Genomic DNA, 12,766 nt, shown 5'->3' with positions numbered 1-12,766 from the left:
CCAAGGGCTCATATCTACATAATACAGTATATTGCCTATCCATAGCTAGAGTCATACAGCCAACTAGTATGGCTGGCTTGGACGGTTGCACCAAGAAGTGGGTTCTAGCCTACATACTTGCCATGAAACATCATTGCTTCCATAGCTTCCATTTCTCATACTTCTGGCCATACCCTACTCAGCTGACATGTGACACACTTGTGTAAGGAATGGTGACTCATTCTTACTATCCTATCTGCAGTCCTCTTTCCTACTATACTTGCCTAGCTTACACAATATCTTGAGTCCCTTCAGGGTTAAATCTTCCTGGTTTATCAAACATGTAAAAGGCCTATATCTTTCTTACTATAGTTCACCTTTGATACACATCTTTGTTGATATGTGCTTCTTAAATATATCATTGCTATTTGATATTTTTGCAGACAAGAAATTGGATGTGCCTATATGTAGAATTCTTAAACTCTATGGAGTTCAAGTACTCAGCAGCCTCTAATTAAAATTAACCTTTATTCTTAGATGCTTGTTGTTGATGCTATGTTGAATTTACCTCTTACTTTGTGAAGCCTATTACTTATACTAAAATATGTTTTCTGCCTCTCTTTTAGGTTCTTGCATGAGTTAGGACGCCATAACTATGTTACTGCTACTTCTTATCTTGAACTCATTGCCTCATTTCAACAGCTTTTGACTACAAGGCGAGAAGCTATTATGAAAGCAAAACAACAATACGTGAATGGACTTGACAAACTAGCTTTTGCTGAGTCTCAGGTAAATTTGATGAGTTGCTCAAAATGGTAATATATAATAGGAAATGTAAAAATAAAAACAACAAGAGCTACAATTTATTGACGATATATAATTTGCCAGGCACTGAAGCTGGAAACGGGGAGAGACAGTCAGACAGACTCCCACATGCACCCCACCAGGATCCACCCGGCACGCCCACCAGGGGCGACGCTCTGCCCACCAGGGGGCGATGCTCTGCCGCGACCAGAGCCACTCTAGCGCCTGGGGCAGAGGCCAAGGAGCCATCCCCAGTGCCCGGGCCATCTTTGCTCCAATGGAGCCTTGACTGCGGGAGGGGAAGAGAGAGATAGAGAGGAAGGAGGGGGGGGGGTGGAGAAGCAAATGGGCGCTTCTTCTATGTGCCCTGGATGGGAATCGAACCCGGGTCCCCCGCACGCCAGGCCGATGCTCTACCGCTGAGCCAACCAGCCAGGGCCAAAGTAGAAACTTTTATGATCTCTATTTTACAGATAAATAAGTAAAGTGGGTTTTAGAGAAGTTTATTAGGTTGCCCAGACCACACAGATTCAAATATATCTTTTATTTTTAATTTTTTGGAATTTGGAAAGAATATAGTAAGTATGGGCTGACTTTTTATTTTAATAGCTGGTAAAATATAAGATTGAAGTTTTAAAAAATGAGTCAAGTGCTACTAATGCTTAGTAGCATTAGTTCAATGTACGCAATGGAGGTTTGGGTGGTTCATATGCATGGTCTATATGCCACGCACATTGGACAGCAGGATGCCACCTTCTTTCTATCTGCTTTTCGTCCATGGCAGCTGCATTCTCTCACTGCCCTGTCATATACTTAAGGACAGTAAAGTACTTTGTGAAGAAAATTGGCCACCCTCTCATGACTTTAAGTGTAAACAGCAGGAAGAAAAAGTTTCGATTTTCTGGCCCAAATACCTTATGATACATTAAAGTTTTGCTTTCTGTTTTTGGCTTCTGTAGCAGTTGTAGCTATGAAAACTTATTGATGAACTCTCTATTTAGGTTGGTGAAATGAAAAAGGAGCTTGTTCAGTTACAGCCCAAATTGGAGGAAGCTAAAATTGAAAATGCACATATGATGCAGGTAGAGTATCCTGAATGTTTTTTAATTGATGTCAGAAAATAATTGAAATATGTTAAATTAGCTTTGAAAACAAACCTCAATTTTTGCCCCTAGATCTTAGGGACTTTACCCTTTTCTATTGATTGGCTATCTCTTCAGGTCCATGTGGTTTCTTTTATTTTTGAAGGGAGGTGGGAAACCCATTACCAAATTAGGTTACATGTATTTGCATTTACCTTCATTTTATCTTGGGCCCTTCTACCCTTCAAAATGATATGTTGGATTCCTTAGTTTTCAAACATTCTTTTGTCTTTAGAAGGGAGAAAGCAGTAGGATAATTGAGAAACTGTCTTTGTTTTTTCTTTCTGTCTTTTCTTTAGGTTATTGAGATAGAGTCAGCACAAGTAGAAGCAAAAAGAAAGTTTGTGAAGTTGGATGAGGAGATAGCCAGTGGAAAGGCTGAAGAAGCTCAAGTTCTGAAAAATGAGTGTGAAAGTGACTTAGCAGAGGCGATCCCAGCCTTGGAAGCAGCTCTGTCTGCACTGGATACACTGAAGGCAAGCATTTGAATTGGCTACCTTGTGTTTCATCAACAAAGTAAAATTGTGTACAGGTCCTTAGTTAATTAGGTGTAGTTCTATTTCAGTGGGTGGTATTATGTTTTTGTCCAGTCAAATGAAACTTGACTCTTAACAATTCCTCTTTGATATATTATCTTATTTTTTCTTTTCATATTTTATCTATAATTTTTGTTCAGGATATTACAATAAAAATGAATGAAACCAACAGTGTCCAAGAGGCCAAAGTACTTCCATATGTGGATCAGGAGGCCTGACCAGAACAAGCTCATCACCAGACAGAGCAGGAGAGGTAGCTCTTGTTGACTAGGGAAGCCCCAGTGTAGTAAGGCAGTTCAGCATATTCAGACCTCATTTTTTGTCTTCTTTCCTAATCAGTGCCCGAACTGTCATGTAAGCGACCTGATAAGATAGTGAGTTCAATCTACGGGTAATTCAGCATCTCACAGGAGCAAATTCTATCTGATTTTCAGTTACATCAGCCTTGTAATTGTAGAACATGAGATTATTTTAGGGCATTTATAGAAACTTCCTAGTACTCTCAGGATGCTGTTAGCCAGGAATTTAAAGCCCTGAGCTTATTATTTTCTTCCTGTGGGCTCTTTGGCACATTTAAAAGCCACACTCTACCCAATGGTCTTTCTTCATGCTCTCCTTAGACATTTATCACAACAGCCACCCATTCTGACAAAGCCTTGTTTTAAATAAGCACTCCATTCCAGATGAGCTTGAGCATTAATCTAAATAACTGTTTTATCACTGTGTACCATGGGCTTTCAGCACTCCATTCTCTGAAACTCACAAAATTCTTGATGCTTTCAATCCCTGCCAGTTACTGAACCTAATCAATATTAAGTTCTTTCATTGTGAGTCTGTTGCTTGCACCATTCTTGATATCAAATACTTTTTTATATGACTTAAGGAGTTGCAGAGAAGAGAATTGATTTCTATAGGGTTCAATTACAAAGAAAATTATTTCAATTTAGTATAAAACGGCAGGACTCTTTAGGAAATTTTACAAATGGATTACAGAATTGTTGGAAGAGCTGAAGAAACAGCTCATAGACTGAGCTGCCAGGAGTGACTCACAAAGCCAAACTGCATGAGCAGTCTGTCAGAGGAATGATCCCTCTGAGTAAGAAGCTTGCAGAGCCTTCTTCACAGAGCTACACCGTCTCTACCACAATCCATATCAGCAAACAGGTGCCTCACACTGTGTCCATCTCCCCACTTATGCAGTCTGAATTCTAGTATCATTCAAGTGAACTGATGGTGGATCCTAATGACCTTCCACAACTAGCTGCATAAGAAACTAAAATATATAGATCTTAGCTTTCTAGCAACTGCAAAGGAGGTCAGAAGGATATTGGAGTGGATAATAAATAAATAAGTGAATCTATTGTGTCTGTCATAACAATACGTATCTTTTTTTTTTTTTAGTTCAGAATTGATCCCTACCTCTTTTTTCATGGGGGTGGGGCTGGTAAAATTAATATTACATATGAGGAAATACAAAATTAAGTTTTTGTCTGAATTAGGGTTCTTAACCTGGGTTCTATGTGTGGACTTGGTATATGATTACATACAAATTTTGTTTGTGTGCAAAAACCTTTTTTTCTGGAGGGTTTATAGCTATTATATTCTTGTAAGGATCTATAATCTACCAGATGTTTGAGAACTATTGCTTTTAACCTGTGTTTAAGTTCTCTATTGTTAATTCTTTCATAGCTATGCAAAGCAAAAACAATTATAATTTCTGATGAAAATTGTTACTTTTCTCTATTGCTTTTACACTAATTCTGCAGCATTACTTTAAAAACTCATTATTTAGCAATAAACTATTCTGAAGATAAGCTGTTTTCTTTTGATTTAGCCAGCTGACATTACAATTGTGAAATCGATGAAGAATCCTCCATCTGGTGTTAAACTAGTTATGGCTGCTGTTTGTGTCATGAAAGATATAAAACCAGAAAAAATTTCAGATACTTCAGGAACTGGAGGCAAGGTAATAACTAGACACAGATTTGAATTGAATTAATGAATGTACAGAACACTTTACAGCAACTATCAAATTAAATGTCAACAGTACCCAGTCCAGGGAAGAAATATTATTTTCCAGATTGAGTGGATTCAGAATAAATTATGGAAAACACTATCTATATTTATTCCAGGATGAAGCTAAGGCAGGATAGCATCAGAAAAATGTGGGTTTGTTTGATTCCATCTCCTTTTTTGTCTATGCAGGATTCCCCACTATCATAAGGATAGGACTGAATGAACACTAAGATTCCTGTGCTTTTTCAGTTAAGATTCTCAAGAATCTGAAATATAACCACATAGGTATTGTTTCTGAGCATTCAAAATTCTATTGTGTACAATATAGTGAAGTTGTTAAAATCATCTGCTCTGAGCCAGAATGTCTATTTTCAGGAATCCCAGCCTCATTAGCAATGTGACATTGGGCAAGATGTTTAATCTCTATGAGATTCTGTAAAAACAAGGTTGTCTGTAAAAACCTGCCTCATAAAATCAATGTGAGGATTAGATGAATACATATAAAGCTCTTATATATAAAGCTTCACATTAAGTTCATAATAAATGTTAGCTGATATAGATAATTATTATTCAAGGCTATATCCCTTAAAAAAGAATATATAGCATCCATTCTAAGCTAAAGTTATAGATTTATTTTCTTTTCAGGTTTTTTATAATACCTAGGTTTGAATCCCTGAATTAGAAAATTAGGGTTTTTGGGGGGGTCATTCTTTCCTTTTATGAGATAATAAAGAAAATAAATAGGCTTTTCTCTTATGAATTTATTTTTATATACTCACACTTACACTTACACACTACATATATCCCCCCCCAAAACCAGGCTTCTGGAAGTAGGAAAAAGAATATTCAGCTAGTTGTTTAATATCTTTCATTAGCACAATTTATAATTGTGCTTAACTTTTAACTGGCAGAGCAATGTATAATCTTTGTCTTTCTGTTTTCTTTATTTCACTTGGGGAGCCTGGGTAGGTTGTTTATTAGAAAAATGTTTGCTACCTGTCTGAATCCATTTGATCTGTATAACAAATAACATAGACTGGGTGGCTTAGAAACAATAGAAATTAATTATCATAGTACTGGAGTCTGGGAAGTCCAAGATCAAGGTTCTGGTAGGTTTCATGTCTAGTGAGAGTCCACTTCCTGGTTTATAGATGACTGTGTTTTTGCTGTCCTCACATGGTGGAAGAGAAAAGGAGCTCTCTGAGGTCTGCTTTATAAGGACATTAATCCCACTCCTGACCTTATCATCTTCCAAAGACCCAAATACTATTACATTGGCAATTAGGCTTTCATATGTGAATTTTAGGGGAAGGGAACACAAACTTTCAGTCTATATCTCTACCTTTCTGGTTTGAAAGAGTTAAGAATAAAGGAAAGTAAAAGTTGAAATAATAAAAATATGTTTTTGTATGAAATTGTAATGATGTTTATGCTAATTGCTTTTCTTGTTTTCTAAAGAAAAATAATCATATAATTGGCCTTTCAGTGTTTAATTTTTATAATAAATTTAATACATAAGTTCATATTTTAAATATTTGAGTTGTATAACATGCTCTTGGAGAGGAGTCTCTTTATTTCCAAGAAGATGAAAGATGGTATTTTAAAAGTATATAGTTTCTCTAGAAATATATCTAAAAATTCAAGAAGAAATATAGTGAGCATCTTTAATTGTACATTTAATAAGTTTGAAAATTTTTATTTATAGATTTTAGATTACTGGGGACCTAGCAAAAAACTTTTGGGAGATATGAATTTCTTAAGAGATTTGAAAGAATATGACAAGGACAACATTCCAGTAAGTTTCAATGGATTTTTTTTTGTAAATGTAACTTTGTTAAGATATACAAGATCTTTTACATTATATAATACTATATAAAACATAAGAAGATAGTCCACTTTGGATTAAAATAAAAAATAATGGAACATTCTATTTGTTAATGACTATTTTATAAATTCTCATAATGCATAGACCCACTCTTCTTTCAGACCCTGACAGTCATTTAATAAATTGTTATTTTAGTGTATTATTGACATGAAAGAGTTCTCTAAGTGTCATTTTGTCATAGTTTATCAATAAATCTGATACACAAATTTATGTGAAACAAAGTATAATGTATTCTTTTTCATTTGAACTTTATTAATGTTAAATTGTCTTTTTCTCTTGTGTTCATGTTTTCTCAACTTGCAGAAGTCTTTATTTTTTTAGAAGAAACATTTTGCTTCACTATCTGTAATACTTTGCATATTTTGCTCACAAATGACTTGTGCTTCTGCTACAATTATGCCTATTTTATTTTAAAAAAATTTATTGTGTTTAAATAGATTCAAGTGTCCCATCGGATATATCTCCCTCTCCCCCACCCCTGTGTTCCTCTTGATATCCACTTTGTCCTCTCCCCCCAAAGCCCTCCGCCCTTCCCTCCAGGATTTGCTTTGTGCTCTCTTTGTCTCTGTGTTATGTATACATAATTTCACTAATCCCTTTCCCCTCTCTTATCTCATCCTCTCTTCCCCTTTCCCTCTGGTCCCTTTGACCCTGCCTCTACCTCTATTCTGTTCCTATCCCCTGTTATTATAGTATTGCTGTTGATCTCGCCCTTTATGTCAATCAAAATCTGCTTTATATATTTAGGTGCATAGATATTTATAATGGTTATATCTTCCTGTTGGATTGCTCCCTTTATCGTTATGGAGTGACCTTTATCCTTTACTATAGTCTTTGTTTTAAAATCTATTTTGTCAAATATAAGTATTGCTATTCCAGCTTTTTTTCCTTTCCGTTTGCGTGAAATACTTTTTTCCATCTCTTCACTCTCAGACTGTGTGTATATTTTGTTCTGAGGTGAGTCTTTTGTAGGCAGCATATGAATGGGTCCTGTTTTCTTATCCATTCAGCTACCCTATGTGTTTTAATTGGAGCATTTAATCACTTACATTTCAGGTTATTATTGATATGTAGTTGTTTATTGCCATTTTATTCTTTAAATCTACATTCCTCTTTTTCTAGATATTTTTTCTTTCCTTTGCTCGGTTTACAGCAGGCCCCTTAACATTTCTTGCAGCATTGGTTTAGTTGTAATGAATTCCTTGAGGGTTTTTTTTTATCTGGGAAGCTTTTCATTTCTCCTTCAATTTTAAATGATAACCTTGCTGGATAAAGAAGTCTTGGTTGTAGGCTCTTGTTTTGCATTACTTTGAATATTTCTTGCCATTCCCTTATGGCTTCTAGTGTTTCTGTTGAAAAGTCAGATGTCATCCTTATAGGGGTTCCTCTGTAGGTAATTGACTGCTTTTCTCTTACAGCTTTTAGTATTCTTTCTTTTTTTTAATTTTACCTTTTTATTGAAGTATCACTTCTTATACACAGTAGAATGCACAGATCTTAAGCATGCTTCTCAATTAATGTTTACCAGTGTAGTAACCACCCAGATAGAGGTGGGGTATACATTTAGCATTCTAGAAGACACCTTTGTGCCCTCTCTCAGTCAGTATCCCCCAATGTATTACAGTAGTTAGCTATACAATTACACTCATGGATACATACCCAAAAGAAATCAGTGATGCCCACAAATATACGATATATAAAGAGAAGAAAACTTATTTAGTAGCTTTATAGCCAAATATCAGAAACAACCCAAAATATGCACTAACAGTAGACAAGATATTTTAAAATGTGAAATATTCATTCAATGGAATACTATACAACAATTAAAAATGAACTGCTGCTCGTCACCTGTAGTATTCTTTCTTTATCTCTTAATTTTGGTATTTTAATTATGATGTGTCTTGATGTAGGCCCTCTTTGAGTTCCTCTTTAATGGGAGACTCTGTGCTTCTTGAACTTGAGTAACTTTTTCCTTCATCAATTTAGGAAAGTTTTCAGCTATGATTTCTTCAATCAGGTTCTCTATCCCTTATTCTTTCTCTTCTCCTTCAGGAACCCCAATGATGCGGATGTTGTTTCTCTTCATATTGTCACAGAGCTCTCTTAGTTTCCTCAGACTTTTTAAGCCTCTTTTCTTTTTGCTGCTCTGCTTTGTGCTTTCGTTTATCTTGTCTTCTAAATCACTGATTTGATACTCTGCTTCATCCAGCCTGCTTTTAATTCCTTTTAGTGTAGTCTTTATTTCTGATATTGTACTTGTCATTTCTGACTGATTCTTTTTTATGGTTTCAGTGTTCTTTTTGATGCTTGCTATCTCTTTAGTTAGGTGCTCATTTTGTTATCCATTGTTGCTCTAAGATCTCTGAACATCCTAACAACCATTATTTTAAGCTCTGCATCCAGTAATTAGGTTAGTTCCATCTCATTCAGTTCTTTTTCTGGGGATTTCTCTTGTTGATTCATTTGGGTTGCATTTCTCTGTCTTCCCACTTTTTCTGTATATAGATTCCTTCTTTGGGTGTGCTGTTTGAATAGGTAGCTTGAGTCTAGGGTTTAAGTTTTCTGCTTCCAACTATCAGTTGTGTTGGTTCTAGATCTTCTTGGGTTGGCATCATATGTTGTTTATAATCTATTATGGGTTACTTGTCATCAGCTGCTGCTCTTCTTGCTATTTGTGTGGGTTGTTTCTTTGTCTCTGTAGTGTGAGAGGGGCCAACATGTCCATAAGGATCAGCTTCCTTCTGCTTAGAGCTATCAGCAGCTCTGTATGAGCTGCAAGCTCTGAAAGATTTGCCTCTGCTTTTCAGCTGTTCCAGCTCCTTTTGCAGCTGCCTCATCTTTCCAGAACCCTCTGTTGAAAAACTATAGTGTGGGCCCAATTGGCCTCACCTAATCTACTCCTGCACAGATTGCAAATTTGTTGCATTAGGGCAGCTGAGGTTGGGACTACGATGTTAGTGGAACCCTCTACTTCAGAGATCTCTTGGGCTATAGCTCAGTACAAGGAATGTGGCTCCTACTCCAGGGCCTAATCCCTCAACCTCTGCTGGATACCCAAATTTTATTTCTCTTTAGCAAGGTGAGCCTCAGGAAAGTCTGAATTCCATCTGATTTTCTCCTTCTGTTCCCTCCTGTTGCTAGCTACTCGCTGGGCCCAGCAGGGAACTCCAAAAATTAGTGTGGGGGGCAGTGGGCGTGGCTTGCTCTTTGGTCCCAGTTATCACTCTATCCAGACTTTTTTTTTTTACATATCTCAGTAGGGTGTTGCCACAAGAGTACAGAGGGTGTGGCCTCTGTGTTCCAGAGGTGTGGCCTGCCTACCAGTTCTCCAGGGTTGGGGCCATTCTCAGCAGTGGAGGAAGGAGGTGTAGCTCAGGTCTCACCGAAAACCTGAGTCACTGACCTGCCCCCTGCTCTTCGCCTTTCTGAAGGAGCCTTTCCACTGGCTGCATATGGAGAGATTCCCGGGGGTGGGGCAGCTGCCTTTCCACAAACTGGTGCAGGACAAAGGGATTGCTCCTCCTCTGTATATGTCCACTTTAGCCCTGGAGAATGACTCAGCACAGGTGTTCTGGTCACCATCACTATTTCTCTCCCTGTGCCTCCAACTTTACACTTTCCTCCTGCAACTCCAGTCTTCTCAACTCTCCGCCCTCGGAGCCCTAGGCAAGTGGCCACAAGCGAGATTTTCTATGCAGGCCCTTTAAGGCTGAATCTGCCACTCCAAAAGCTGTCTCCCCCCTGCAGACAGAAACCCTGTTCTTTTCACCACTCAGTGCTGTCTGTTTGCCTCTTCCATTCACTGGTGCTCCAAGCTGGGGCTCTGGGCCTGGGGCTGAGGCACCCCACCTTTCAGGGTCCCTCTCCCTGAAGTGAGAGTCCTTCTGGGCAGTCCGCCGCCCCTCTCTCCTGGGAACGGGGCAGCCCCCATTGCGTCTTTACACTTCCTACAAGACTCGGTGTGGGTTCTTCTGTGATCCTTGGTTATAGTAGAGTCCTCTTTGTTTCATCCAAAGTTGGTTTTTTGCAATGGTTGTTCTTAAATTAACTTGTAATCCAATTTGGTCCTGAGAGGTAGCTGTTGTAACGTCTGCCTACTCTGTGACCATCTTGGAATCTCTTATGCCTATTTTAAAATGGTCTCAAAGTACTGACTGGTTTTTAAAGACAACATAACTTTTTTATACAAAATTTTTTATTATGTATAATTATGTTTTCATCCTATAATTGTGTTTTATATATTGAAATTTTAAGACCTAATCTTTGTTGTGTAGGTGACTGTTATGCAGAAGATTCGTGGTGAATATTTAACAAACCCTGAATTTGACCCCCCTAAGGTTGCTAAAGCTTCTTCTGCGGCTGAGGGTCTGTGTAAATGGATCATGGCTATGGAAGTCTATGACAGAGTTGCAAAGGTATTTTGAGAGTCAGCACATCCATTTTCTATTGAAATATTCACAGAAATTTAAATCTATGCATATGTTCACTAGTTAAGACTTTTCTAAAAGTGCTAACAAAAATAACTTGTCCTGCTACAGGATAAACACCAGACACTGAGTACCTACTAGATGAAGAGAATACTTGTATGTGATATAACCCAATTGGAGCTAGTATGAGTAGTAGTGCGTGGGAATAGGGATGATCTCTGAAATTGGACAGAATGACCTATATACCCATAGGGACCTGGGCAAAAGAGAATTAGAGTTTGATGAGAATGGGAAGAAACAAGAAACAATCCAAAACTTTAAGGGCAAAGTGGCAGATTAAAAAATTAACTCAAAGGGTTAGAAGTAAGAACATCTAAGTAGGGTTATGAGGCAGAGCATGAGAAGAGCCTCTAAAGCAGGGGTCTCAAACTCAACTCAGCATGTGGGCCGCAGAGCAAGATCACAGCCGTTCGGCGGGCCGCACTAGGTCTACAAAAGGCAACTGTTACGCAACACTTTTCTCACTGCAGTTGAAAACAAAAAAAAATCAGTACAACAAGCACAATCGTACATGCAGTTTACTCAGTGTCACAAAACGACCAGAAACTGTAGTTCACATCACAACTGCTGTTAACTAAGCTAATATCTAGCTAGGATGCTAGAGAAATGAAAAATACAAGTAGGCCTCTAGGCTTACTTAATTTTATCCAAAATATTTTGAACTTCGTGGATTAGTCTGCGGGACGCACAAAATTGTTCGGGCCGCGAGTTTGAGACCCCTGCTCTAAAGCAATGGCCTGCCTTGATAGGGAACCTTTTATGGAGTACACTGTGGGGACAAATTCCTGGGAGAGCAGAGAATGGTTTAAGAGCATTTTGTAAATTGGGCTAGCAGAGGACCAGGAAAACACTGGCTTGTCTTCTACAGCTTGCAGAATTCTAAATAGGGAAGCAGGAAAGATAAACAAAAGGGCAGGTAAAAATCTATGGTAGCATGTGCTTAGAACAACCTCAGATCATAGATTGAATGATCAGGCTGTAACAGTTGGGAAGATATTCCTAATAAGGTACATGTGCCTGAAGAGAACTGGAACTTTGTTAGTTTCAGTGGAGTAAACCTATATATACCTGCTAAAGAAATAAAATTAATTTTATCTTGGATGTCCTTCCATTGAACATATTGTCCCTTCCCATAGTAGTCTTACATTATAGTAGGTCTCCAACTTCTCAACCCACAGAGTGTGGAATCTTCTGGATCCTTTCTATAAAGCAGAGAAGGCAAAACATTCAGGTTCTTTCCTGACTTTCCACTCTACATCTCCAGACTGCCATTTTAATGCTGATGCAGCTGTCTCATGTTAAAGGAGGTATCCTGCAAGGTCTGCAAAATCAAAAATAGAAAGTGGAGCTTTCCACTTTTTATCTGCTTATTTAACCCTTCAGGGTTTCAGCCCATATGAGAGAAAGTGGAACATTTGGGTCTGATACCTTGCCTCCCTCTTTTCTCTTTGCTTTCAGCTTCATTCGTGGCAGAAGACTTAGGTCTCCCTTCTTTTAAATTCACACACTCTCCTTGGTCATCTTTAAAATTCTTTCTACAAATGGCTTATAGTACACTCAATGATAAAGTTGCAAACCCCATTTTTTAAAATCACAGTTTATATCCAGTTTCATTACATACCAGTTTCAGATGTATAACAAGGTGGCTGGAAAATCATGTACTTTACAGAGTGGTCACCCCCAGCTGACCCATGCACTCACCTGGCCCCATACCCCGTTTTCTCGACATTAGTGACTATATTCTCTATGCTGCTATCTGCATCTCTGTGGCTATTTTGCAAATACCAATTTGGGCTGCTTGATTCCTTCACCTTTTTCACCCAGTTTACTGACCTCCCACCCCTCTAGTAGGTGTCAGTCTCTTCTCCGTATCATAAGTCTGTTTCTATATTGCTTGGCAAACCCCTTTCTTCACAT

General features: G+C 38.0%; 1 protein-coding gene across 1 annotated transcript in view; it reads left to right on the top strand.

Moving 5' to 3' along the window:
• The window catches only part of DNAH12 (dynein axonemal heavy chain 12), a 376,621-nt gene that overhangs the window by 254,059 nt on the left and 109,796 nt on the right, over positions 1-12,766 (top strand). Inside the window, exons 47-52 of the mRNA XM_066245398.1 lie at positions 606-768; positions 1,785-1,865; positions 2,225-2,401; positions 4,296-4,427; positions 6,183-6,272; positions 10,637-10,777. Coding sequence (XP_066101495.1) covers positions 606-768; positions 1,785-1,865; positions 2,225-2,401; positions 4,296-4,427; positions 6,183-6,272; positions 10,637-10,777 — 784 coding nt within the window. The remainder of the gene's footprint in view (positions 1-605; positions 769-1,784; positions 1,866-2,224; positions 2,402-4,295; positions 4,428-6,182; positions 6,273-10,636; positions 10,778-12,766) is intronic.

This window comes from Saccopteryx bilineata, chromosome 10 (assembly GCF_036850765.1).
Source record: "Saccopteryx bilineata isolate mSacBil1 chromosome 10, mSacBil1_pri_phased_curated, whole genome shotgun sequence".
Lineage (NCBI taxonomy): Eukaryota > Metazoa > Chordata > Mammalia > Chiroptera > Emballonuridae > Saccopteryx > Saccopteryx bilineata.
Note: the sequence above shows the minus strand (reverse complement) of the source record. Positions and strands in the feature narration are given on the sequence as shown.